At 43.3% G+C, this 25,741-nt stretch overlaps 1 protein-coding gene across 2 annotated transcripts in view; it reads left to right on the forward strand.

Moving 5' to 3' along the window:
• il11ra (interleukin 11 receptor, alpha) overlaps window positions 1–25,741 on the forward strand; it is a 113,384-nt gene that overhangs the window by 63,509 nt on the left and 24,134 nt on the right. For both annotated transcript variants that reach the window (XM_041188104.1, XM_041188113.1), the window contains exons 6-7: window positions 8,893–9,059; window positions 21,575–21,732. In XM_041188104.1, the coding sequence (XP_041044038.1) occupies window positions 8,893–9,059; window positions 21,575–21,732 (325 nt within the window). The remainder of the gene's footprint in view (window positions 1–8,892; window positions 9,060–21,574; window positions 21,733–25,741) is intronic.

Raw genomic sequence — 25,741 nt, forward strand, 5'->3', positions numbered from 1 at the left:
TAAGAAGAGGTTTACTTGAATGGTTCCAGGGAGAAGGAATTGCATTACATGGATAGACTGAAGAACCTGTGGTTGTTCCTTTCGTGCTGCACAATTCGATGATCAGGAATGCTAAAATATAAAACTAGACTAATAATGTGGAGAACATGAAACACCATCTGAAAAAACATAGATGCCTTGCAAGCAATTGGCTAATGAAGTAGTGGGGCCAGTACAGGATCCCGAATGTGACAATGTCAAATGGGAAAGCGATATCAATAGCAATGACGCCATCATTTAGGATAAGTGAGGAAACAATAAGAAATCTTCCCAATAAAAGAGGTGACATTTTCAGGGAATGATATGGAAATTTTGAGTGATATTTTAATTTTTAACTAACAGAGAGAATGGAAAAAAAAAATTACAGAATCATACAATGAGGCCATTTGGATCATTGTGCCTAAACTGGTACTTAGAAAGAAACGTAGGAAAAAGGAGCAGGAGTAAGCCAGCTGGCCCCTTGAGCCTGCTCTGCCATTCTACCAGAACATTGTTGATAAGGCCATATGACGTAGGAGCAGAAGTGGGCCATTCGGCCCATCGAGTCTGCTCTGCCATTCAATCATGGCTGATTTGCTAATCCTCAACTCCATTTTCCTGCCTTTTCCCCAGAAACCTTGATTTCCTTACAGATTACAAATCTGTCTATCTCAGCCTTGAATATACTTAATGACCCAGCCTCTACAACCCTCTGCAGTAAAGAATTCCACAGATTCACTACCCCCTGAGAGAAGAAATGCTTTCTCTCCTCTGTCTTAAATAGATGACCCCTTACTCTGAGATTATGCCCTCTGGTCCTAGACTCTCCCACAAGGGGAAACAACCTCTCAACATCTACCCTGTCAAGCCCCCTAAGAATGTTTCAATAAGGTCAACCTCGCTTTCTTATAAACCCCAATGAGTACAGGCCCAACTGACTCAACCTCTCTTCATAAGAAAATCACTCCATAGCCGGGATCAACCTAATGAACCTTTTCTGGACTGCCTCCAATGCCGGTACATCTTTTCTGAGATAAGGGGACCAAAACTGTTTACCGTACTCTAGGTGTGGTCTAACTAGTGCCTTTTATAGTTTTAGCAAGACATCTTATTTTTATTCTCCAATTCCCATTGAAATAAAGGCCAACGTCCCTTTTGCCTTCCCTGTTACCTGTTGAACTTGTATGTTAGCTTTTTATGATTCGTGCATGAGGACCCCCAAATCCCTCTGTCCTGCAGCTTTCTGCAGTCTTCCTCCATTTAAATAATATTCAGCTCCTCTATTCTTCCTGTCAAAATGCATTACCTCACATTTTCCCACATTATATTCTATCTGCCAAGTTTTTTGCCCACTCACGTAACCTATCTATATCCCTCTGTAGACTGTCATCCTCACCACTTGCCTTCCCGCCTATTTTTGTGTCATCCGCAAACTTGGCGATAGTACAGTCACTTCCTTCATCCAAGTCAATATGTATTGTAAATATTTGTGGCCCCAGCACTCTTCCCTGTGGCACTAGTTACAGGTTGCCATCCTGAAAATGCCCCCCTTATCCCAACTCCGTCTTCTATTAGTTAACCAATTCTCTATCCATGCTAATATACTACCCCCAACACCATGGGCTCTTATCTTATTAAGTAGCCTTCTGTGTGGTATCTTATCGAACTCCTTTTGGAAAGCCAAACATATTACATCTACTAGTTCCCCTTTATCTATCCTGCTGTTACCTCCTCAAAGAACTCTAATAAATTTGTCAGGCATGATTTCCCCTTCATGAAGCCTCTACTTGATTATATTATGCATTTCTAAATGCTCTGCTATTAAATCCTTTATAATAGACTCTAAATTTTTCCAAATGATGGGTGTTAAGCTAACTGGCCTATAGATCGCTGTTTTTTGTCTCCCTTTTTGAATAAGGGTGTTACGTTGGCAGTTTTCCAATCCTCTGGAACTTTTCCAGAATCTAAGGATTCTTGGAAGATTACTACCAGTGCATCCACTATCTCTGTAGCTATTTCTTTTAATACCCTAGGATGCAACTAATCGGGTCCAGGGGACTTAGAGGCCTTTAGCCCCATTACTTTCCCTAGTACTTTTTCTCTAGTGATACTTATTGTATTTATTTCTGCCCCCACTTTTGCTCCTTGATTATTATTATTTTTGGAATGCTATTACTGTCTCCTACCGTGAAGACTGATGCAAAGTAGATATTCAACTCCTCGGCCATTTCCCCATTTTTATTTCTCCACCCTTTTTCTCTCAAGAGGCCCATGTTCACTTTGGCCTCTTTCTTCTTTATTATATATTTAAAGAAGCTCTTACTGTCTATTTTTATATTACTTGCTAGTTTACCCTCAAGGTTTATTTTTTCCCTCGTTATCATTTGTTTGGTCATCTTTTGTTGCTTTTTAAAACTTTCCCAATCCTCAGGCTTACCAATAATCTTTGCCACATTTTCGATTTGATATCATCCTTAACTTCCTTGGTTAACCATGGTTCGTTTATCCTCTTCCTAGAATCCTTCTTCCTCACTGAGATATATCTTTGTTGTGAGTCATGAACTATTTTCTTAAATATCTGCCATTGTTCATCAACTGTCTTTTCTGCTAAACTCCTTTCCCAGTCCACTCCAGCCAACTCTGCCCTCATTCCTTTGTAATTACCCTTATTTAAGTTTAGCACAGTTGTCTCTGACCCAACTTTCTCTCTCTCAAACTGAATGCTAAATTCTACCATGTTATGGTCACTGTTTCCTACAGAATCTTTTACTCTAAGATCATTTATTAAACCTGCCTCATTACACATTACCAGATCCAAAATAGTCTGATCCCTGGTTGGATCCACAACATATTGTTCTGGGAAACTGTCCTGAATACACTCTGAATTCTTGCTCGTGGCTACCTCTGCCAATCTGATTTTCCCAATCCACATGTAGATGAAAATCACACATGATTAATGTACAGCCTTTTTTACATACTCTCTGGAAGGAAGATTTAATAATTCCGTGTTATTGGAATTTATTGTAATATAGTGGTTTTTGTGTGTGAGAGTTATTTGGATTAAAGGCATCTGGTCTGAAGGCTTTGAGGTGGTAGAAGATGAGCTAGGCTTGAAATGTTAAATAGTTAAACATAGGTGTCAAGGGAACACTTGCATTTTTAAATAAACTAGGCCAGATTGCTTTCAAAGTAGGGAGTGAAATGTGTCACATAGCCAGGCGACATTCAGAAACATTGGGGAGAATTTTCACGTTGCCGTGTGGGGGCAGGCTCCACACAGTGAGGTGTGAAAATGACGCGCAGTGATGTCGGGTGTGCGTCCCGATGTCACCACGCGTCATTCCAATCTTCCGCTCGGTGGGCACGCGCCGGAGACAGCTGCACGCCCCCTGAACTGTCAAAGGCCTGTTAAAGCCATTAGGAGAGTAACTTAAATAATTGGCAGGGCTGCCCATCCAACCTTAAGGTTGGCGGGCAGGCGAAGACCCCAAGCGGCCTTCGCGTTTTTCATGAAACCTCATCCATGGATGGGATGTGGTTTCATGAAGGTTTTATTAAATTAATAAATATTTTTTTCACATTTCATAAACATGTCCCAGCTCATCTGACACCCTTACATGAGGGGACGTGTCTAAGTAATTTTAATCTCTCTTTATTTTAAACTTTCAATTTGAACTTAATCTCCCTGAAACAGCTCCGCGCCTCAGGGAGATTTCTGCACTCTTTCGCATGCATGCACAAAAGAGCGCAGGCCCTGACTCTCCTATCTTCCGCCCCCACACAGGAAGCGCTGAGCGGGCCTTAATTGACTCACCCACATAAAATGGTGGCACTCTGCCGATAGTGGGCGATGATCGGCTTCACACCCACCCGTGCCCACTCCCAACTGGCCCACCCAACAGGCAGAAGATTCTGCCCAGTGTGTTTATTTTCCCAAAGATTACTGGTAAAAGTTAGTACTACTGGTCCAGTACAGCTACAACATTGGCATCTACCCGGCTAGGTGGAAAATTGCCCAGAAATGCTCTGTACACAAAAGCAGGACAAATCTAACCTGGCCAATTACTGTCCCATCAGTAAAGTAATGGAAGAGGTCATCAACAGCGCTATCAAGCAGCACTTGCTTAGCAACAGCACTTGCTTAGCAATAACCTGCTGACTGATGCCCAGTTTGGGTTCGGCCAGGGCCACTCAGCTCCTGACCTTATGACAGCCTTGGTTCAAATATGAACAAAAGATCTGAACTTCCGAGTTGAGGTGAGAGTGACTGCCCTTGACATCAAGGCAGCATTTTACCAAGTGTGGCATCAAAGAGACTGAGCAAACTGGAGCCAATGGAAATCGGGGGAAAACTCTGTGCTGTTCGGAGTCATACCTGGCACAAAGGAAGATGTTTGTGGTTGTTGGAGGTCAGCCATCTCTGCTCCAGGACATCACTGCAGGAGTTCCTCAGGGTAGTGTACTGGGCCCACTCATCTTCAGCTGTTTCATCAATGAACTTCCTTCCATTATAAGGTCAGACGGGGGGATGTTTGCTGATGATTGCACAATGTTCAGCACCATTCGTGACTCCTCAGATACTGAAGCAGTCCATGTCCAAATGCAGCAAGACCTGGACAATATCCAGGCTTGGGCTGACAAGTGGCAAGTAATATTCATGCCACATAAGTTTCAGGCAATGACCATCTCCAACAAGAGAGAATCCAGTCATCGCCCCTAGATGTTCAATGACATTACCATCCCTGAATCCCCCACTATCAACATCCTGGAGGTTACCATTGACCAGAAACTGAACAGGACTAGCCATATAAATACTGTGACTACAAGATCAGGAATCGTGTGACGAGTAACTTACCTCCTGAATCCTATCATCTACACCATCTACAAGGCACAAGCCAGGAGTATGATGGAATACTTCCCACTTGCCTGGATGAGTGCAGCTCCCACAACACTCAACAAGCTTGACACCGTCCAGGACAAAGCAGCCCGCTTGTTTGGCACCACATCCACAAACATTCACTCCCTCTACCACCGATACACGGTAGCAGCAGTGTTTATCATCAACAAGATGCACTGTAGAAATTCACTAAGGCTCCTTAGACAGCACCTTTCAAACCCACAACCACTACCATCTAGAAGGACAAGGGCAGCAGATAGATGGGAACACCACAACCTGGAAGTTCTTCTCCAAGTCACTCACCATCCTGACTTGGAAATATATCGCCGTTCCTTCACTGTTGCTGGATCAAAATCCTGGAACTCCCTTCCTAACAACACTGTGGATGTACCTACGCCACAGGGACTGCAGCAGTTTAAGAAGGCAGCTCACCCCTGCTTTCTCGAGGAAACAATGGGTGGGTAATCAATGCTGGCACAGCCAGCAAATCCCACATCCTGTTAATGAATTGTTAAAAACAAGAGATTTTAATTATCAGAGATGTAAAGCCCAAAGACATAGTGAAACAATGGGAATTTGCTTTCAAAGGGGAAAATGTGTATAACGGAGCCAAGGCTTGTATAAGGGTAGGCATTTTAGTATCTTACAAGTGTGAAGAGTCTTCAGCATCTATGTCTCAAGCTTGCTGCCTTCAAAGAACTGAAGTTAAGAAGACTCACTTTAAATTCGAGTGGTCTGGGGTATTGTGCGTCACTTTGCTTGGATCTTTTAAAATCTGTGTGTCTTACTGTTGCCTTAATGAAAGTGTAACTGGGAGTTAAATTAATCAGGGGTTTTAAAAGTTATTATACTAGTAATTTGTAGACATATGTACGTAAAAATAATTTTTCTTGTTAATAAATGTTTATTTAATCTAGCTTTGTAAAAACCTATAAGACTTGGTGGTCTTATTACTACTGAATTCAAGGCACGCATCTCAATTTATACAAATTGCAAAACAAACTGTGGCAATAGTTTCAAGTTTCCCTTTGGGATTTGAACAACTTCACATTTACCATCAGCTATGCCATAACACCTCATCATTTCCTAATTTATTCTCTGTCCTACAATATAGCTACTGTTAGGGGGCCTATAGACTACTCCCACCAGTGTCATCTGCCCCTTGTTATTTTTTAGCTCCATCCATATGGATTCCAGATCTTCCAATCCAAGATTATTTCTTGCTGTCGTGCTTATTCCATCTCATACTAACAAAGCTATTCCACCACCCTTTCCTTCCTGTCTGTCCTTTCGAAAAGTCACACTCCTAAATATTTAGTTCCCAGCTTTGACCTCCTTATAATCATGTCTCTATAATGGCTATAAGTTCATACCCATTAACCTCTTTGTGCCGTTAATTCTTTAATCTTGTTCAGGAAACTGCGTGCAGTTAAGTGACGAGTCATTAATTTTGCCTTTTTATTATTTTTTGACCCTTTGACCCTATTTGCTTTTTTTAATGTTTGTACCCTCTGTCCCTTCCTGTCACTCTCTGAGAATCATTACCTAAATAGCTGCCCTGCAATGCTGCCATATCCTTTTGCTTTGTAAGCCCACATATCCCCTCTTCTGAACCCTGCTCCCCCCCCCCCCACACACACACACACACACACACACACACACACACACACACACACACACAGTTATTCTATTCGCCAGGACATTGGTCCCAGCATGGTTCAAGTGAAGCCCGTCACACCGGAATAGCTCCTTTCTGCCCCAGTGCTGGTGCCCGTGCCCCATGAACTGAAACCCATTCCTCCTACATCAATCTTTGAGCTATGCATTTTACTCCTTGATTTTATTTACCCTATGCCAGTTTGCCCGTAGCTCAGATAGTAATCCTGAGATTATTACCTTGGAGGTTCTGTTTTTAATTTAGCTCCTAACTCTTCAACTTCTTTCAGGAGAACATCCGTTCTAGTCCTATCAATGTCGTTGGTAGCAACATGGATGATGACAACTGGATCCCTCCCACTCCAAGTTCCTCTCCAGCCCTGAGGAGATGTCCTTAACCCTGGCACTGGGCAGGCAACACAGCCTTCGGGGCTCACATTCATGGCTGCAGAGAACAATATCAATCCCCCTAATTATACTGTCCCCAACCACTACTACATTCCTATTTCTTCCCACTTGAATGGCTCCCTGTACCACAGTGCCATGGCCAGTTCGCTCATCCTCCCTGCAGACCTGCTTTCGTCCACACAGTTTGCAAGAATCTCGTAACTGTTGGACAATTGCAGGGGCTGAGGCTCCTCAGATGCTACCCCCTGGGTTCCCATACCTGTTTCACCCGGGGTCACACCCTCCTGTCCCTGATCGCAGACCAAACCTGAATTACCTAACCTGAGGGGCGACCACTTCTTGGAATGAAATTTCCAGATAAGTTTCCCCCTCCCTGATGTGACGCAATGTCTGAAGCTCGGACTCCAGCTCCTTAGCTCTGATCCAAAGTTCCTTGAGCTGCAAAAACTTACAACAGATGTGTTCGCCCTGGGTCAGCTTGGTGTCCAGCAGTTCCCACATGCTGCAGCAACAACACATCACCCATCCTGCCATCACTATTGTATTTTATTTAATTTATTAATTAATTACTCGCATATCCCTGCTCTTTACGCTTGAAGAATCCCCTGCTCTTCACATGTTATTATAATTTTTTTACACCAGTATCGATCTTATACTTAACAAACTATTTTTAAGAAAACGAGGGGAAAAAAAGCTAGAGGTCTAAACACAAACTAAAGCCCTTACTTTTATTCTAAAGACTAGAAATACTCACCAATCAGCTGCTTTCCCTGCACTCAATGTGGTTTGTGACGTCATTCCGCCAATGTTCTCACATGAACTCTCCCCATTCATTTTAAAATGAACTCTCCCAACTCCCTGTGTTCTTTTTAAAATGAAATCTCCCTGCTCTCTGCGCTCTTTTTTAAAATAAATCCCCTCCGCTTTTTTAAAAATGAAGTCTCCTTTTTTTAAAAAAATCTTCCACCTCCAATATCATTTTCATGCTCTATCCTCAAATCCCTTGATGTCTTTAAAAAATAGATATCTATCAATCTCTGTCTTGAATATACTCAATGACTGAACCTGCATAGAGAATTACAAAGGTTTACCACCCTCTGAGTGAAGATATTCCTCTTCATCTCAGTCCTAAATGGCCTACCTCTTACCCTGAGACTGTCCCCCTGGTTCTAGACCCTCAGCCAGGGAAAACATCCTTCCTGTTTCTACCCTGTCAAGTCATGTAAGAATTTTGTATGCTTCAGTGAGATCATTTCTCATTCTTCTAAACTCTAGAGAATATAGATCCATTCTCCTCAGTCTCTTCTAATCGGACAATCCCACCATTCCAGAGATCAGTCTTGTGAACCTTCCTTGCACTCCTTCTATGGCAAGTATACCCTTCCTTAGGTAAGGAGACCAGAACTGTACACAATTCACATGTGGTTTCACTAAGCCACTATTTATGGTTCAAAAGGCAACTTAAATCTGGGGTCCAGTTATGATCTGCTACCAGAAATAAAGTGGATATAGCTCTCTGAAGCAGAGGGTGATAACTTGCTTTTTGTTGGAGTAACTTCTTCACACTCTAAGGTTTAGTGCGTGTGCAAAGTAGTTTAGACTCTCACTAGGAACAAACTTGGAGTGTGAATGCACTGTAAATGAGCTCATATACAATTGATTATGAACTGTAGTTCTAGTTCTTAATGATAGCTTTCAGACTTGGGAACCCAATTTTGCAATTTGACTCAAACATTGCTACGTTTTGTTTCAGGTATCATTTAATTACAAGGCTGTTGTATAAATTTTATACACCTATAAAGTTGTAAATGCCAGACATTATTTTCTATAACCTTGAGATGCAAATATTATGCTGTTCAAAATTTAAGCCTGCAACCTCCACCAGGAATAACAATGTGTTTTTGTTGTTTCAGGGCTCCAAGCAGCAAAGTTTTGAACTGTCCTACAGACTTGCTTAATAATATTTGCCAGATAGACAATCCTCAGATTTTTGCATCCCTGCCATATGTTATAAATATAACTGCAATCAACCCTGTTGGCTACAGAACTACATTGTTAGAAATTGTGGCAATGGAGATTGGTAAGTAATATTTGTCACCACTTCTATTTATTTGCCATTTTGGTTGAAATATAGAATAATTATTTAAATAGTTAAAGCTATTAACCGTCCAAAGATTTGCTAAATTAACTATTGTGATTTGCAACATCATGCAATAATTGTAAAACAGGAATTTTGTTAGTATTTTAGTAACTTAGTTAAACCAGCAGCAATAATATGGAGGTTAAAAACTTATTGCCTTGTTGCTGCTTCCAGTCTGGCTGAAAGGGGCCTACTACTGGTTGATAAGTACACTTGTCTGTTTCATCGAGTCATAGTCATAGAAGTCTACAGCACAGATAAAGGCCCTTTGGCCCATCGAGTTTGCACCGGTCAAACAAGTACCTAACTATTCTAATCCCAGATATTAGAAGATTTTAAAATGTGGATGGGGATCCTATAACATACACAGAAGTTTGGGAACCCAATTGCCATATTGGGAGACGAAGTTGGAGGAGCATGTGTCCTGCAAGTTCTGCCTGGTTTTACCTTACATTTCAGTTGAATAGAACCATTTTTATTATTGTTGTGCTGTTTTATTGGTAATCATGAAGCTTGTAAATTAATAACAGAATATGTAACCAGAGAAGATCTATTATGATTCCAAATACATTTCAAAAATCAGCAATTTTTGACTTGCATGAAATGGTAGTGTTTTAGCACATTTAGCTCAATATCTACTCAGGTGCAACACAGACAGCAAGCTGCCGCACAGATTTACAGGGTAATTTTAGATCACTTCTGAATTCTTTGGAAACTAAAACAGGTGTTCCCTATTACTACATGGCACAAACTGATAACTTTTTTAAATGTATTCATTCACAGGATGTGGGCATCGCTGGCTAGACTAGCATTTTACAAAGCTGTCAGTTATTCTGTCATCTGCAGACCTGGATATTTGGCTTGCCTATCCTGTCATTTAAGCTTTTAATAAATACAGTGAATAGTTGAGGCCCGAATGCATATCACTGTCTACCACTAAATACATCTTGCCAATTGGAGACCCTGCCCCATTATCCTAATATCTCCTAACAAGATGAATAATTTGGCACATGAAACACTATACAATATATATATTGCTATTTTTTTGCTGTGATTAATATTGTTTTATCCAGATCTTGTTCAGAATGCATCTCTTTCCCCCTCCCTCACACCTCAACCCCATCCCTTGTCCCAGCTGATCATACGATTGATATGTGTCATCTCCCCCTGTTCCCATAAGTTTGAAATAATTACGTTTTTAGACTCAAAATGCTGGAGCTTCAAGTGTATTTCTTGATGCTCTCCATTTGGCAGATGGACTGATACATTGTGGCTGCAGTGCAAGGAGTAAATGTGGCACCCCAGATGTACATTCGCATAACAATTAGTTCCTATTTCTTTATGAATGATATTAACAATAGGACCAAGACTAGGCTACTTAGCCGATTGAGTGGTGAAACAGGCTCAATGAGGTCATGGCTGATCTCCAGCCGAACTCCAAATACCCATCCTTGCCCCCTATTCCTAACAGAAAACTGTCAATCTCAGATTTAAAATTAACAGTTGCCCTAGTATTGTGCCATTTGATGAAAAGTTCCACCCATTATATGTAGTTTAGTTTCCTAATTTCATCCCTGAAATACCTGGCACTATATTTTAGGCCATGTCAACTTGTTCCAGATTCCCCATTCCCCAATCAGTGAAAATAGGCTAAATAGAGATAAACTATCCATTCCTCTTAGTCTTGAGAACTTGGATCATATCATCCCTTTATCTACTAAGTTCCAAGCATTACAAAATCTCTCCTCATAATTTAAACCTTGGAGTCTAGGAATCATTCTAGTATATTAATGCTGCACAGCCTCCCAGGCCATTATATCCTTCCTAAGGTTTGATGCCCAGAACTGAACACAGGTGTGGTCTAACCAGAACTTTGTATAGCTGGAGCATGACTTCTAGCTACTAATTTTAATCTTCTAGATAAAAGGCTGCCAATTACATTTTAATAATGTGTGTACATGGATATACACTTCTCTTTAGATCTCCACTGCCTCAAGTTTCACCATTTAGAATGTACTTTTTCTTTAGATCCACAGTGGATGACTTCATACATATGTTGAAATCCATTTGTCACTATTATGCCTATTCAATTAATCTATTAATGTCTATAATTTTATACTTCTATCTAGATTGTTTACAAAGCTGCCAATCAGTCTGTCATCTGCAGATTTGGATATTTGGCTTGCTATCCTGTCATTTAAGTCTGAAATAAATACAGTGGCACAGTGGTTAGTGATCCTGCCCCTCGGCTCTGTGGACCCAGGTTTGATCCTGATTTCCGATGTCTGTCTGTGTGGAGTTTGCACATTCTCCCCGTATCTCTGTGAGTTTCCTTCTGCCATCCAAAGATGTGCTGGTTAGGTGGATTGGCTATGATAAACTGTCCTTCAGTGTGTGTGTGCCCTTTGATGGACTGGTGTTCCGCCCTGAGTGTACCCCATTGTACCTAGTGCCCATTGCCTGTTGGAATAGGCTCAACTCCCTGTGACCCTGAATTTGATATAACAGTTCTGGAAAAGCAAGTGAGTTGAGGCCTCAACACAGATCTCTGTCTCCTATAACTAAATACATCCTGCCAATTAGAGTCCCTGCCCATTATCCCTGCTGTCTATCTCCTACCACTCAACCAATCTCCTAATGAGGTCAATTCCATGAGCTTCAACTTCAGCTAATAGTCTCTTTAGCAGACTTCATTGATTACCTACTGGTAATCCATTCAAGTAACATCTGTTTACATTCATTCCTCTGTTCACTCCTTTAGTCACCTCTTCAGAAATAAAATCAATGAGGCATGATTTACCCATCACAAATCCATGCTGGCTCTCTGTCTGATCAACTGAAAAATTGTAAGGGGCTGTATCTTCCGGTCGGCCAGCAGGGGGTAGGGCTGGCTTGCCAACACGGGGTGACGTCAGGCGTGATTCCCAACGTCAACCCGTGTTATTTAGATTTTCAGTTTGGCAGGCACATAGCTGATACGGCTGCCCGCCCGCCAATCTGTCAAAGGCCTATTAAGGCCATTAAAAAAGTAATTAAAGTGATCAATGGGTCTGCCCATCCAACCTTAAGGTTGGCGGGCAGGCAAAGAGCCCAGGCGGGCTTCTGAAAAAACATGAAACCTCATCCACGGGTGGGATGAGGTTATTAAAATTTGTGTGAAATCTCTAAATAAAAAAAATTGACTTGTCCCACCACATGTGACAGTGGCACATGAGGGGATGTCAGTTTTTTTTCTCATCTTTATTTAATGTTTCAAACTTGAGCCGATGTCTGAGGCAGAACTTTGCCTCGGGGAGGTCTGTGTGCTCTTTCGCACGTAGGGCCCACCCCTGGCCCAGGGAATCTCTCTCTCTCCTCCCCCCCAGCCCCCCCAACCCACACAGGGAGCACATATTGCTTCCTGGCAGACGTCATGCTGGGCAGGTCTTAATTGGCCCGCCCACATGAAATGCCAGAGTGCCCCCAAACAGGTGTGCCGATCAGGACCCCGCCCACTCGCGCCTGCTCCCACTCCTGCACATCCCCCTAAAGGGGGTGGGGGATGGGGAGAGAATGTTGCCCAAGGGGCTGAGTCACTCTATTCTTAATTATAGACTCTAGTAACTTCCCAGCAACAGATGTTAGGCTGATTGGTTTCTTTCTCTCACCTTTCATAAGTAGGGAAGTGACATATAAGAGAGTGCTGATTGGTTAGCAAGTGGTCTTGCCATAGAGAATGCACCACTGATGGTGACTACAGTTTACTGCCAAGCATTGTTTGAAAGTTAAACCAGACAGCTTGACCCTGATTGCTCAAGGCATTGCCCCTGAGGAATGAATCAGCGAATGGCTGTCACATATTTTGTTTAGCTGAAACAGGCACAATGTGTGTACATGTATTTTCTGTCTACAAAGAACGTGGCCCTGTGTATTAATATATGTAGCTTCCAGACATTCAGAGAGAACGTTCAGAGTCACTCCCAATTTTGCCTTCCTTTTCTGGGGGTGTATAATGCTGGCCAGGCACACCACACATCCTTTCACATAATTCTCTACGTCTTGTCTCATTCTCGGCCACCGTCCTACCTGTTTTATTCTTTCTCAGGTACCTTTGCTTCCCAGGAGACCTGCTCCAGGTCCCCCATGTGCTAGCTGCATTACTTCCTGATGATGTCCTTCTGGTACTACCCACTTGTCACCCTTAAACAAGATCCCCTCTCTAACCATTATCACTCGCCTGCCATGGCCCTTCCAATTTTTCCCCTTTATCCTTAGCCTGAATTATTGTCTTAATGGTTGGGTCCTTATATTGTAGCTTCTTCAAAGCAGTACAGGTACTGGCTCTGTTTTGCCTGTAATAGCTGCCACCATTCCTGATTTGTAAGGGTCCCAGGGGTTACCTTTCTTTGCACTTTTCTTTGTCAACTCATCTGCTCTGAAGAAGAGTCATACAGACTCAAAACATCAACTCTGTTTCTCTCTCCACAGATGCTGTCAGACCTGTTGAGTCTTCCCAGCATTTTCTGTTTGTTTCACCTGCCCACTTGTTGCCCTCCTGTTTAACTTCTGCCTTAGAATGTGCCTTCACCTTATGGATATAATATTGTCATCCCGGATCCCCATTTACTACCTCCAACATGGTTCTCAACATAGGTTCAGTGGCCAGAGGCTTCCCTTCTGCCGAGGTAAAATGCCTCTCCAGGCTCAAATAGCCAGGTACTCTGTGCAGGAGCTATAGGTGAACATTGAATCTCAACAGACCGCATTTTGCATCAGGAACTATTGTGGGTGGGTGACCGCATATTTTACTATTGCCAACTTGGCCTGCTGGGCACTCATGGTAGAGGGTCATTTTTAAAGCCAATTCAACCTCTCTACCAGGGTCATAAATCCCGCAACTGGTCCTTCTCTCTCCCCCTACCACTGTGCTAGACCGTGCACATCCACATCCCTTCCCTCGGGATATATACCCGCACGTATGCCTGCTTTAGTATCACAGGCTGAAATAGTCTCTTGGGTAATAAAATATTCTACGAGTGACCCTAAATAGAGAAATGAATCAATCAGTAGCAAAGTATACGAGAAATGCAAACTGCAAATGTGCCTCTTTAAAAAATGGAACATTTCCTCAGCTGCATATTTTGAATTTTGGGGAGGCGATGGCCTGGCCAAGTCACTGGACTTGGAATGCAGAGACACAGGGTAATGCTCTGGGGACCTAGGTTCAAATCCCACCATGGCAGATGGTGGAATTTGAATTCAATGGAAGTCTGGAGTTAAAAGTCCAATGATGACCAGAAAACCATTGTCGATCGTTGTAAAAACCCATCTGGTTCACTTAGGGAAGGAAATCTGCCATCCACAGCAATGTGATTGACTCTTAAATGCCCTCTGAAATGGCCGAGCAAGCCACTCGGTTGTATCAAACCGCTACAAAGCCTCAGAAAAGGAATGAAACCGGACGGAACACCCGGCATCGACCTTGGCACCAGAAGCGACAACGGCAAACTCAGCCCTGACGACCCTGCAAAGTCGTCCTTACTAACATCTGGGGGCTAGTTCCGAAGTTGGGGGAGCTGTCTCACAGACTAGTCAAGCAACAGCCTAACATAGTCATCCTCACGGAATCATACCTTACAGATAATGTCCCAGACATCACCACCACCATCCCTGTGTATGTCGGGAGGGAGTTGCCCTGGGAGTCCTGAAAATCGACTCCGGACCCCATGAAGGCATCAGGTCAAACAAGGACAAGGAAACCTCCTGCTGATTATCACGTACTGCCCTCCCTCAGCTGATGAATCATTGCTTCTCCATGTTGAACATCCCTTGGAGGAAGCACAGGGTGCAAGGGCTCAGAATGTACCCTGGGTGGGGGACTTCAATGTCCATCACCATGAGTGGCTCGGTAGCACAACTACTGACCGAGTTGGCCGAGTCCTAAAGGACATAGCTGCTCAGCTGGGTCTGCGGCAGGTGGTGAGGGAACCAACAAGAGGGAGAAACATACTTGACCTCATCCTCACCAACCTGCCTGCTGCAGATGCATCTGTTCATGACATTATTGGTAGGAGTGACCACCACACAGTCATTGTGGTGATGAATTCCTGCCTTCACATTGAGGATACCCCCCATTGTGTTGTGTGGCATCTCCACCATACTAAATGAGATAGATTTCAAACAGATCTAGCAACTCAAGACTGGGCATCCATGAGGTGCTGTGGGCCATCAGCAGCAGCAGAATTGGACTCGAACACAATCTGTAACCTCATGGCCCAGCATATCACCCACTCTACCTTTACCACAAAGCCAGGGGATCAACCCTATTCAATGAAGAGTGCAAGAGGGCATGCCAGGAGCAGCACCAGACATACCTAATAATGAGACGTCAACCTGATGAAGCTATAACATAGGACTACTTGCATGCCAGGCACCAGAAGCAGCAAGTGATGAACATAGCTAAGTAATCCTACAGCCAACAGATCAGATCTAAGCCCTGCAGATCTGCCACATCCAGTCAAGAGTGTTGATAGATAACTAATCATCTCACTGGAGGAGGAGGCTCCATAAATATCCCCATCCTCAATGATGGGCTGCCCAGCACATCAGTGCAAAAGATAAGGCTGAAACATTTGCTACAATCTTCAGCCAGAAGTGCTGAGTGGATGATCCATCCCGGCCTCCTCCGGAGGTGCCCAGCATCATGGATGTCAATCTTCAGCCAATTCGATTCACTCCACGTGATATCAAGAAATGGCTGAAGGCACTGGATACTACAAAGGTCATGGTGCCTGACAATATTTTGGCAATAGTACTGAAGACTTGTGATCCAGAACTTGCCGCACCCCTAGCCAAACTGTTCCAGTACAGCTACAACAATGGCATCTACCCGGCTATGTGGAAAATTGCCCAGGTATGTCTTGTACATAAAATACAGGACAAATCTAAATTGGCCAATTACCAGTCTACACTTTATCATCAGTAAAGGAATGGAAGGGGTCATCAACAGCGCTATCTAGCGGCACTTGCTAGCATTAACCTGCTCGCTCACTGACGCCCAGTTTGGGTTCCACCGGGGCCACTCAGCTCCTGACCTCATTACAGCCTTGGTTCAAACATGGACAAAAGAGCTGAACTCCTGAGGTGAGGTGAGAGTGACTGCCCTTGACATCAAGGCCGTATTTGACTGAGTGTGGCATCAAGGAGCCCTAGCAAAACTGGATTTAATGGGAATCGGGGAAAACTCTCCACTGGTTGGAGTCATACCCAGCACAAAGGAAAATGTTTGTGGTTGTTGGAGGTCAGTCATCTCATGACCTTCCTTCCATCATAAGGTCAGAAGTGGGGATGCTCGCTGAAGATTGCACAATGTTCAGCACCATTCACGTCTCCTCAGATACTGAAACATTCCATGACCAAATGCAGCAAGACTAGGACAATATCCAGGCTTGGGCTGACAAGTGACAAGTAACATTCCTAACACACAAGTGCCAGGCAATGACCATCTCCAACAAGAGAGAGTCTAACCATCGCCCTTTGATGTTTAATGGCATTAGCATCATTGAATCCCCCACTATCAACATCCTGGGAGTACCATTGACCAAAATTTGAACTGGATTAGCCATGTAAATACTGTGACTACAAGAGCAGATCAGAGGCTAGGAATCTGCAACGAGTAACTCAACTGACTCCCCGAAGCCTGTCCACCATATACAAGGCACAAATCAGGAGTGTGATGGAATACTTCCCACTTGCCTGGATGAGTGCAGGTCCCACAACACTCAAGCTTGACACCGTCCACTCACAAACATTCATTCCCTTCACCACTGACACACAGTAGCAGGAGTGTGTACCATCTACAAGATGAACTGAAGGAATTCACCAAGGCTCCTTAGGCAGCACCTTCCAAACCCACAGCCACTGCCATTTAGAGGGACAAGGGCAGCAGATAGATGGGAAAACCACCACCTGGAAGTTCCCCTCCAAGTCACTTATCATCCTGACTTGGAAATATATCGCCGTTCCTTCACTGTTGCTGGGTCAAAATCCTGGAGCTCCCTCCCTAGCAGCACTGTGGGTGTACCTACACTACATGGACTGCAGCAGTTCAAGAAGGCAGCTCACCACCACTTTCTGAAGGGTAACTAGGGATGGGCAATAAATGCTGGCCCAGCCAGCGAAGATCACATCCTGCGAATAAATAAAACATTTTTTAGATGTGTATTTTGGACATTGTAGCCCCAATATTAACTCTGAGGGAGAGGGTTGAGGGGGTGGGGGGGATGTTTAGTGTTCACAATAAACTGGAATGGACTTTTTAAATGAATGACCGATGTGATGATGACATATCAGACAGGTTTCAACAAGAAGCGTTTAGCTTCATTACAGAGAGCTTTTCAGAATCTACGTGCTTGAACCTGGTGCTTGACAAGAAAACCCCCCCTCTCTCTACCCCACCCTCCCTTAGATTACCCATGCTAAGGGCTTATTGGTCAGAGCCTCCAAGAACAATCACATGACCCTTGATAGACAGTAGGAGAGGCTACTTCTTCTGTTACTGCATTTCCTCCCTGTTTAGATTTTTTACAGCTTCTCTTTACAGAGAGCATTTGAATACCCAACAGCATATACATGTATACAACTCAGGTGATTAAAGATTAAGTTTCTGAGGTGCTTTCCTTATTCATTTCCAGCTCTACCACTTGAGGTTCTTCCACAGGATCGACATGGTCAGGAATTGCAGCCCCAGATATATCATTAGAAGGTGGTAGTTCAGGGTTTTGGCAACTCTACAGACACATCGGGCATGACTATTCTAGATTAATCTGTCACCTTGGATTAATGGTTTGACTTTAATCACAGGCAAGATAGCTGATTGTTGGAATGCCTCTCTATTTCTAGGATGGTCCACATGTTTTCAAACAATTTGATCTTTCACTTCCACTTGGAAGGACAAGGGATCAGTTTCTGAGACAATTGTACCAGGGACCCAACAAGGTCCCCTTCCAAAATTCCACACAAAAACTGTCTCTCCTACAATGAATATATGAGCTTTGCTATGAATATCGTGATTCAGTTTTTGAACTGTGATTCTTCTCTACCTCCCCCTCTAAGTTTAGAAACACCAGACTTAACCTTGTCCATAGGCTGCATTTCATTAATAATTCAGACAGCATCGAACCCGTAGTTGAATGAGGTGTATACGATAATTGAGAATAAAGCAGGAATGTTGAGTTTCTGGAGTACCTTCTGATAACCTCTTCATTCCAGAGTTGAAAGTTTGCACAGCTCTTTCAGCTAAACCATTTGATGAAGGATGGTATGGGGCTGTTTTAATATATTCCATTTTAACTCATGAATTTCTGAAACTCTGTACTGGTAAAGACTGAACCATTATCAGAAACAATGACTTCCACTAGGCCATACGAAAACAATGATGCAGCTTTTCGATTTGCTGCATTTGATGTCGGCTATCTGACTTTGTAAACATCCATCTGTTTAGGATGCGCATTTACGATCCGTAAAAATGTGGTATCTAAGAATGGTCTGACACAATCGATATATGGTCTAACCCAAGGTCGACCAGGCCAATCCCGCAGATGCAGTGGAGCTGAAACAGGCTACTTGTTGCTGACAATGAAGACAATGCTTGACCGTGGTTTCAATGTCACTGTCAGTATCTGGCCACCAGACATAGCTTTACACTAGCATTTTCATCTCTGGATGCGCACTGTGAAGCTCTTTGAATGATGGTTATCTTCCTTGCGAAGGGATGATGACTCTTGACCCAACAACAAATTCCATCTTGATACCTTAACTCTCTTTGGCCATGGATTGGTCTCACCTCTTAAGACACAGGTGAACTTGACCACCCTTGCAATACACCCTTGCAATCTTGGGCATTTGAGAAAATTGGATCATTGTTCGTCCAATTTCTAATTTGCTTCGCACACACAGGCAAAGAATTCTTGAGGCACTGGAGCATGTACAATGCTATCTGGTAATGGGAGCCAACTGAGTATGTCTGCATTTGCAATATGCAAGCCAGGACGGTGCATAAAGGTATACTCGAACGCAGATAGAATCAAAGCCCAACATTGGATTCTTGCTATTGGTGGATTGGCCTTATCCTCACTGAATAAACCCATTAATAGTTTATGGTCCGACACAATGGTGAAATGCAGATCATGCAGGTACTGGTGGAATTTCTTCACTCTGAATATCACTGATAAACCTTGCTTTTCTAGTTGGGAATAACCCTTCTAGACTGCGGAGAACGTTCTGGAAACATAGCCAATTGGCCTTCCTAATCCATCTTCCATTCTGTGTGGTAACACAGCTCCTACACCGTAAGGAGACGCATTGCATATTAATACCAACTCTTTCGATGGGTCTTAGTGTACCAATAAACATGATGAATCTAATAGCTTAACTTTCACAAAGGCTTCTTCCTATTGTGAATTTCACAACCAACGATGATTCTTTTTTAACAAGTGTAATGGTGCTAACATTGTTGACAATCTTGGGAAGAAGCGGCTATAGTAGTTGATCATATGCAGATTTCAGTTACACTGGATGGAGAGGGCGCATCTTTGATTGCTCTAACTTTCTCTTCTACTGGCTGTAAACTCATAGCATCCATCCTGTGACCCAGGTAAGTAACTTCTGGCACTTGGAATGTACATTTCTCTTTCTTTAATCGTATGCCAGCTTCCAAGAATCATCTTAGCACATCTTCCAAGTTGGCCAAGTGTTTGGTTTCAGTTGACCCTGTGATCAGAACATCATCTATGTATACTGCTACTCAGGAAAATCCTTGTCCTGTGTAAGGTTGCACATGCAGACGATACTCCAAAGGGTAGGCAAGCATATTGATACAGATCCTTGTGCGTGTTGATAGTTAAGTACCCTCTAGCAGTGCTATCCAGCTCTAACTGTTGGTATGCATGGCTAATGTCCAGTTTTGCATAGGATTTGCCTCCAGCTAGCTTTGCATATAAGCTGTCTATTCTCAGGATAGGATATTTATCTAGTTTGGCAGTCAATCTTGTTCACGGTCAATTCATAGTTTCCTCAAATGCATATACTTTGGTCAGGCGTCACCGCTGGGAGGGACTGTAGGCGCTGTCCATTCCGAAAATTGGACTGGTTGGATGATGCCCAGCTTTTCTAACCGGCACAGTTCTGCACCCACCTTCTCCTTTAAGGCATAAGCACAGGTCTGGTCTTAAAGAAACGGAGCGTCGCCTGAGAATCCACATATATTTTTTTCTTGCAAGTCTTTTAACTTCCCTAATTCATCACGAAATACCTGCTGTATTTCCTTAGCAGTTCAGGAACTCCTCCTGTTCTCAAGTGAAATATTACAGACCAGTTAAGCTTGATTTTTTTGTAACTAGACTTGGCCCAGAAGACTAAGTCCTTCACCTGTCACTGTGACTGAAAGCTGGGCTATCTGTTGCCTATGAGACACTGGCACTGTGGCAATCCCCTTTACCTGTATAGATTCTCCAATGTATGTCTTTAATTGAGCAGTTGGCCGCTCCAGATTTAGTGGTTGGGTACCTTCGTTTAGGTATTTAAATGTGTGCGCTCCCATCACTGTGGCTGAGGCTCCTGTGTCTACCTCCCCTATTAGTGGTCTCCCATTAACTTGAATTGTGACAGTGATAGGTTTGGTTTTTACCGCTGTGATGTTATATAGGGGATAGATGTCAGTATCAGCAGCTCCAGGTTCTGTTGTATTCAATCATATTGGCTTGCTGCTTTATGGGCTGTTTCGATTTCACACTGCATTGCTTTATTATGTGACCTTTCTAATGGCAGTAATAGCATTCTGCCTCCTTGAATCTGCAGGTGTCCCGTACGCGGTCACCCCCACTTCTATAACAGATTAACCTTGCAGTCACTGCTGAAATGTTTCTACCAGGCATTTTTGTTTTTCTAACAGTGGACATTGCCTCTCACTTCGCTGCTGTGTCTCTGGTTTTTGAGCCACGCGCAGTGATAGGTTGCTGCCCCACATGAAGAACGGTGCCATGTTGTATGTGTCGCAGAGCCTGCGAGTCTCTCGCAGCACTTTCCATGGCTAGTGCTATTTGCATGCCGCGCTTCAAATCGATGTTGACTTCTGCAAGTAAACAGCGCTGAATGCTGTTGTTGAGGTCCACAAACTAATCGGCCCCGCAGCATTATCACGGAGTGTGTCTCCAAAGTCGCAGTGCTCTGTCAACTGCTTCAACTGCACTATATGGGTTGCAATGGACTCCCCCGGGGCTCCTGGGTGGGTTTTGATGCATATTGGTTCAGGTTTGAAATTTTTTACTTATTTAGTTCCTGCCCGACCCAAACCCACTTGTTATTAGGTATTAAAATTCCTCCCCTACACTTCTGTTATCAGCAAATGCGTTTAGCTGCAGATGTAGCATTTCTGATTGGTCTGACAGAAACACATTCTCTTATTTTTTTTGATTCAGTCCAGCCTGATCCACCTGCAAATTTAACAGCTGAGCCTGTTTTTGGATCTCCTAGAAGGATAAAAGTACAGTGGGATTATCCACCATCGTGGGGTGAACGTTTCGAATTAAAATTTATCTTGGAATACAAACTCCAGCAAAATCATTTCTGGTCAAGGGTGAGTTCACCAGTGGTTTGAGGTTACTACTTGTGGGTTGTGTTGACTTTTCTGGTGCTGAATTTGGAGATCTGTTGATAGTTTTATTGCTGCAACATTACTATTTAAAGCTGCAGTGTTTCATGTGTTGTTTTTTGAAGAATTGTTCTTATATTGGTGTGAACTCTACCATTGTGCTTTTGGCATGGGTACAGCTGTCATCATTGTAATTCAGTTTACTGTGGTAGGTTTCTGAATTTTAGAACATACGAATTATAATCTTTGCTGAAACAAAATGGAAGAGTGCTTGTTTTGAACTCCAGTGCCAGTATCAGAGTAGAAAAGTATACTTTATGCCTGTGGACAACTATTTTTAATTGCAGAAGATCTCTTACATGGGTTTAATCTTTTGAATATATATTTTATATAAAGGTAGATTAAGTAATTTTAAAGGGTGGAAAGATGTTGAACAGATGCCTTGTTTAATTTTACCTAACTCTTTATTGCTAAAGTAAGATTTGAAGGATTGTTCCTTCAAGTTGCTCAAAGACATCTTGTACTATGTGAAACCAACTGTTGTGATCAAATTCCCAGTTCGCCCAGATGTATTTACTTTAAGTATGAAATCTACCCTCCTTCAGAAAGGGGGAAGAAATAAAGTGTGAGGATATTCTATCCACTAACTCCTTCATGAAGGTCTCTTTTACTATATATCCTGGTGCTGGGAAATTAGCGAGTATTGCAGTTTTGTAGAAAGCATGGATTCTGTAGTATGTGAATTAAGTTTGTATGAAAGAACGAAAGAAATAGGAGCAGGAGTAGACCATACAGCCCCTTGAGTCTGCTTTGTTAATCAATATGATTATGGCTGATCTTCAGCTACAGTTCCACTTTCCCACCTATTCCCCACATCCTTCGATTCCCTGAGAGACTGAAAATCTATCACAGCCTTAAATATCTTCAACGATGGAGCATCCAAAATCCTCTGCAGTAGAGAATTCTAAAGGTTCACAACCTTTGTTGTGAAGAAATTTCTTCTCATCTTAGTCCTAAATGATGAACCCCTTATTCTGAGACTGTGCCCCCCTGCCTTATTCAAGACAGAGTTAGACAGATTTTTGATAGACAGGGGAGTCAAGGGTTATGGGGGGGCAGACTGCAAAGTGGCATTGGGACCACAATCAGATCAACCTTGGTCTTACTGAATGACATAGCAGGCTTACTGAGTGGCTACTCCTCCTAAGTCCTATGTATGTTCTAGATTCCCTAACCAGGGGAAACTCTTAGACTTCTTCTTAGGCAGGATGACTTGCTTCCACTCCTGTTCAATGGGTTCTGAGATTGTTGATCTGCAGACTCTGCCACATGTGGGGAACAAGTGGGAAAGTGGAACTGTAGCACATACTACAGACTGCTTAAAGAATCAGGTAGACGAGTTGTTTGGAGGTTTATAAGTTCTCCCTGACACCTCGATTTTGCCTCTGCATGTTCATGACAAAGTCTCCCCGAATTAACCTTCTTTGTTTTGGTTGGTCATGGGCTGGGGATTCCAGTGAGTCAGCAGGGATGTTTCAATGGTTGATTTGAGGACATCCCTAAAGTTTTTCTGATATCCCTCTGGGAGTTTCCTTCGGCAGCCAAGTTTCGAGAAGAGCAGTTGCTTTGGGAGTCAGACATATGAATGACGTCCTGCCCAGTGGAGCTAGTTTTGAATGATTAGTGCCATGATGCTGCATATGTTGCTTAGGAGGGTGCATTCTGTTGGACCGCCTTTCTTGCCATCGAATGGTGGTACTTCAGCGCCTTGAGGTGTAGGATGTCCAAGACTCTGAAGCACATGGGAGCACAGAGATCACTGCTGCCCGGTAAACCATGACCTTAGTCTCAGGTTTGAGATCCTGGTCCCCAAATACTCTTTTCCTCTGTCGGCCAAAGACTGACCTAGCACATTGGAGGTGATAAAGAATTTTGTCAGCTTATGTATGACTTTGTCGAGGGGAGACTCCCAAGAAATGGAAAATGGTTCACGTTTTCCAGGTTTTCAACTTCTGAAGGGCGTAACAGGATAGACACAGTCTTGTATGTTTTAATGAGATCACCTCTCATGTTTCTAAACTCCAGAGGCTATAGGCCTAGTTTACATAGGACAACCCTCTCATATCCCAGGAACCAATCTAGTGAGCTTTCACTGTACCACCTCCAAAGCAAGTACATCCTTCTTTAAATAAGGTGACCAAAACTGCAACACAGTACTCCCGAAATGACTCACCAAAGCCATGTACAATTGTCACAAAACTTCTTTATTCCTGTACTCCAATCCCCTTGCAATCAAGGCCAACATGCCATTTGCCTTGAATAAAAAAGAAAGCACTGGAAGTAATGCTCTGAGGGCCTGGGTTCAAATTCCACCATGACAGATGGTGGAATTTGAATTCCAATTAAAAATCTGGAATTAAAAGTCCAGTGATGACAATGAAACCATTTCCGATCATCATAAAAACTCATCTGATTCACTAATCTCCTTTAGGGAAGGAAATCTGCTGTCCTTACCCGATCTGGCCTACATGTGACTCCAGATGCACAGCAATGTGATTGACTCTTAAATGCCTTCTGAAATGCCCTAGCAAGCCACTCATTTGGAGCAAACCTCTACAAAGTCTATAAGGAATGAAACCGGATGGACCACCTGGTATCGACTTAGGCACCGGAAAAAACAACAGAAAACTCGGTCGACTTTGCAAAGTCCTCCTTACTAACATCTGGAGGCTTGTGCCAAAATTGGGAGAGCTGTCTCACAGACTAGTCGAGCAGCAGCCTGGCATAGTCATACTCACCGAATCAAAACTTACAGATAATGTCCCAGACACCACCAACACCATCCCTGGGTATGCCCAGTCCCACTGGCAAGACAGACCCATCAGAGGTGGCGGCACTGTGGTATACAGTCAGGAGGGTATTGCCCTGCAAGCCCTCAACATGACTCCAGAACCCATGAAGTCTCATGGCATCAGGTCAAACATGGGTAAGGAAACCTCCTGCTGATTACCACTTACCGCCCTCCCTCAGCTGATGAGTCAGTGCTCCTCCAGCCAGTAGATGATCCATCTCAGCCTCTTCCGGAGGTCCCCAGCATCACAGATGCTAGTCTTTAGCCAATTCAATTCAAGATATCAAGAAATGGCTGAAAGTGCAAAAGCTATGGGCCCTGGCAATATTCAGGCAGTATTACTGAAGCCTTGTGCTCCAGAGCTTGCTGCGCCCCTAGCCAAGCTGTTCCAGTACAGCTACAACACTGGCACCTACCCAGCTATGTGGAAAATTACCCAGGTATGTCCTGTACACACACAGCAGGACAAATCCAACTCAGCCAATTAATGCCCCATCAGTCAAATCTCAGTGATTAGCTAAGTGATGGAAGGGGTCATCAACAGTGCTATCAAGCCACACTTAATTAAAAATAAACTGCTCAGTTTGGGTTCCACCAGGATCACTCAGCTCCTGACCTCATTACAGCCTTGGTTCAAACATGGACAGAAGAGCGGAACTCTCGAGGTGAAGCGAGAATGACTGCCCTTGACATCAAAGCAGCATTTGACCGAATTTGTATCAAGCAGCCTTAGCAAAACTGGAGGTAATGGGAATTAAAGGGAAAACACTCTGCTGGTTGGAGTCATGCCGAGCACAGGGAAAGATTGTTGTGGTTGTTGGAGGCCAATCGTCTCAGTTCCAGGGCATCGCTGCAGGAGTTCCTCCATTGAACCATCTTCAGCTGCTTCAGTGACCTTCCTTCCATCATAAGGTCAGAAGTGGTGATGTTCGCTGATGATTGCACAATGTTCACCAATCATGACTTCTCAGATGATGAAGCAGTCCGTGTCCAAATGCAGCAAGACCAGGACAATATCCAGGCTTGGGCTGACAAGTGGCAAGTAACATTCATGCCACACAAATGCCAAGCAATGACCATCTCCAACAAGATGGAATCTAACCATCACCCCTTGACATTCAATGACAATACCATCACTGAATC

The sequence above is a fragment of the Carcharodon carcharias genome, chromosome 1 (genome assembly GCF_017639515.1).
Source record: "Carcharodon carcharias isolate sCarCar2 chromosome 1, sCarCar2.pri, whole genome shotgun sequence".
In the NCBI taxonomy this organism is placed as follows: Eukaryota; Metazoa; Chordata; class Chondrichthyes; order Lamniformes; family Lamnidae; genus Carcharodon; species Carcharodon carcharias.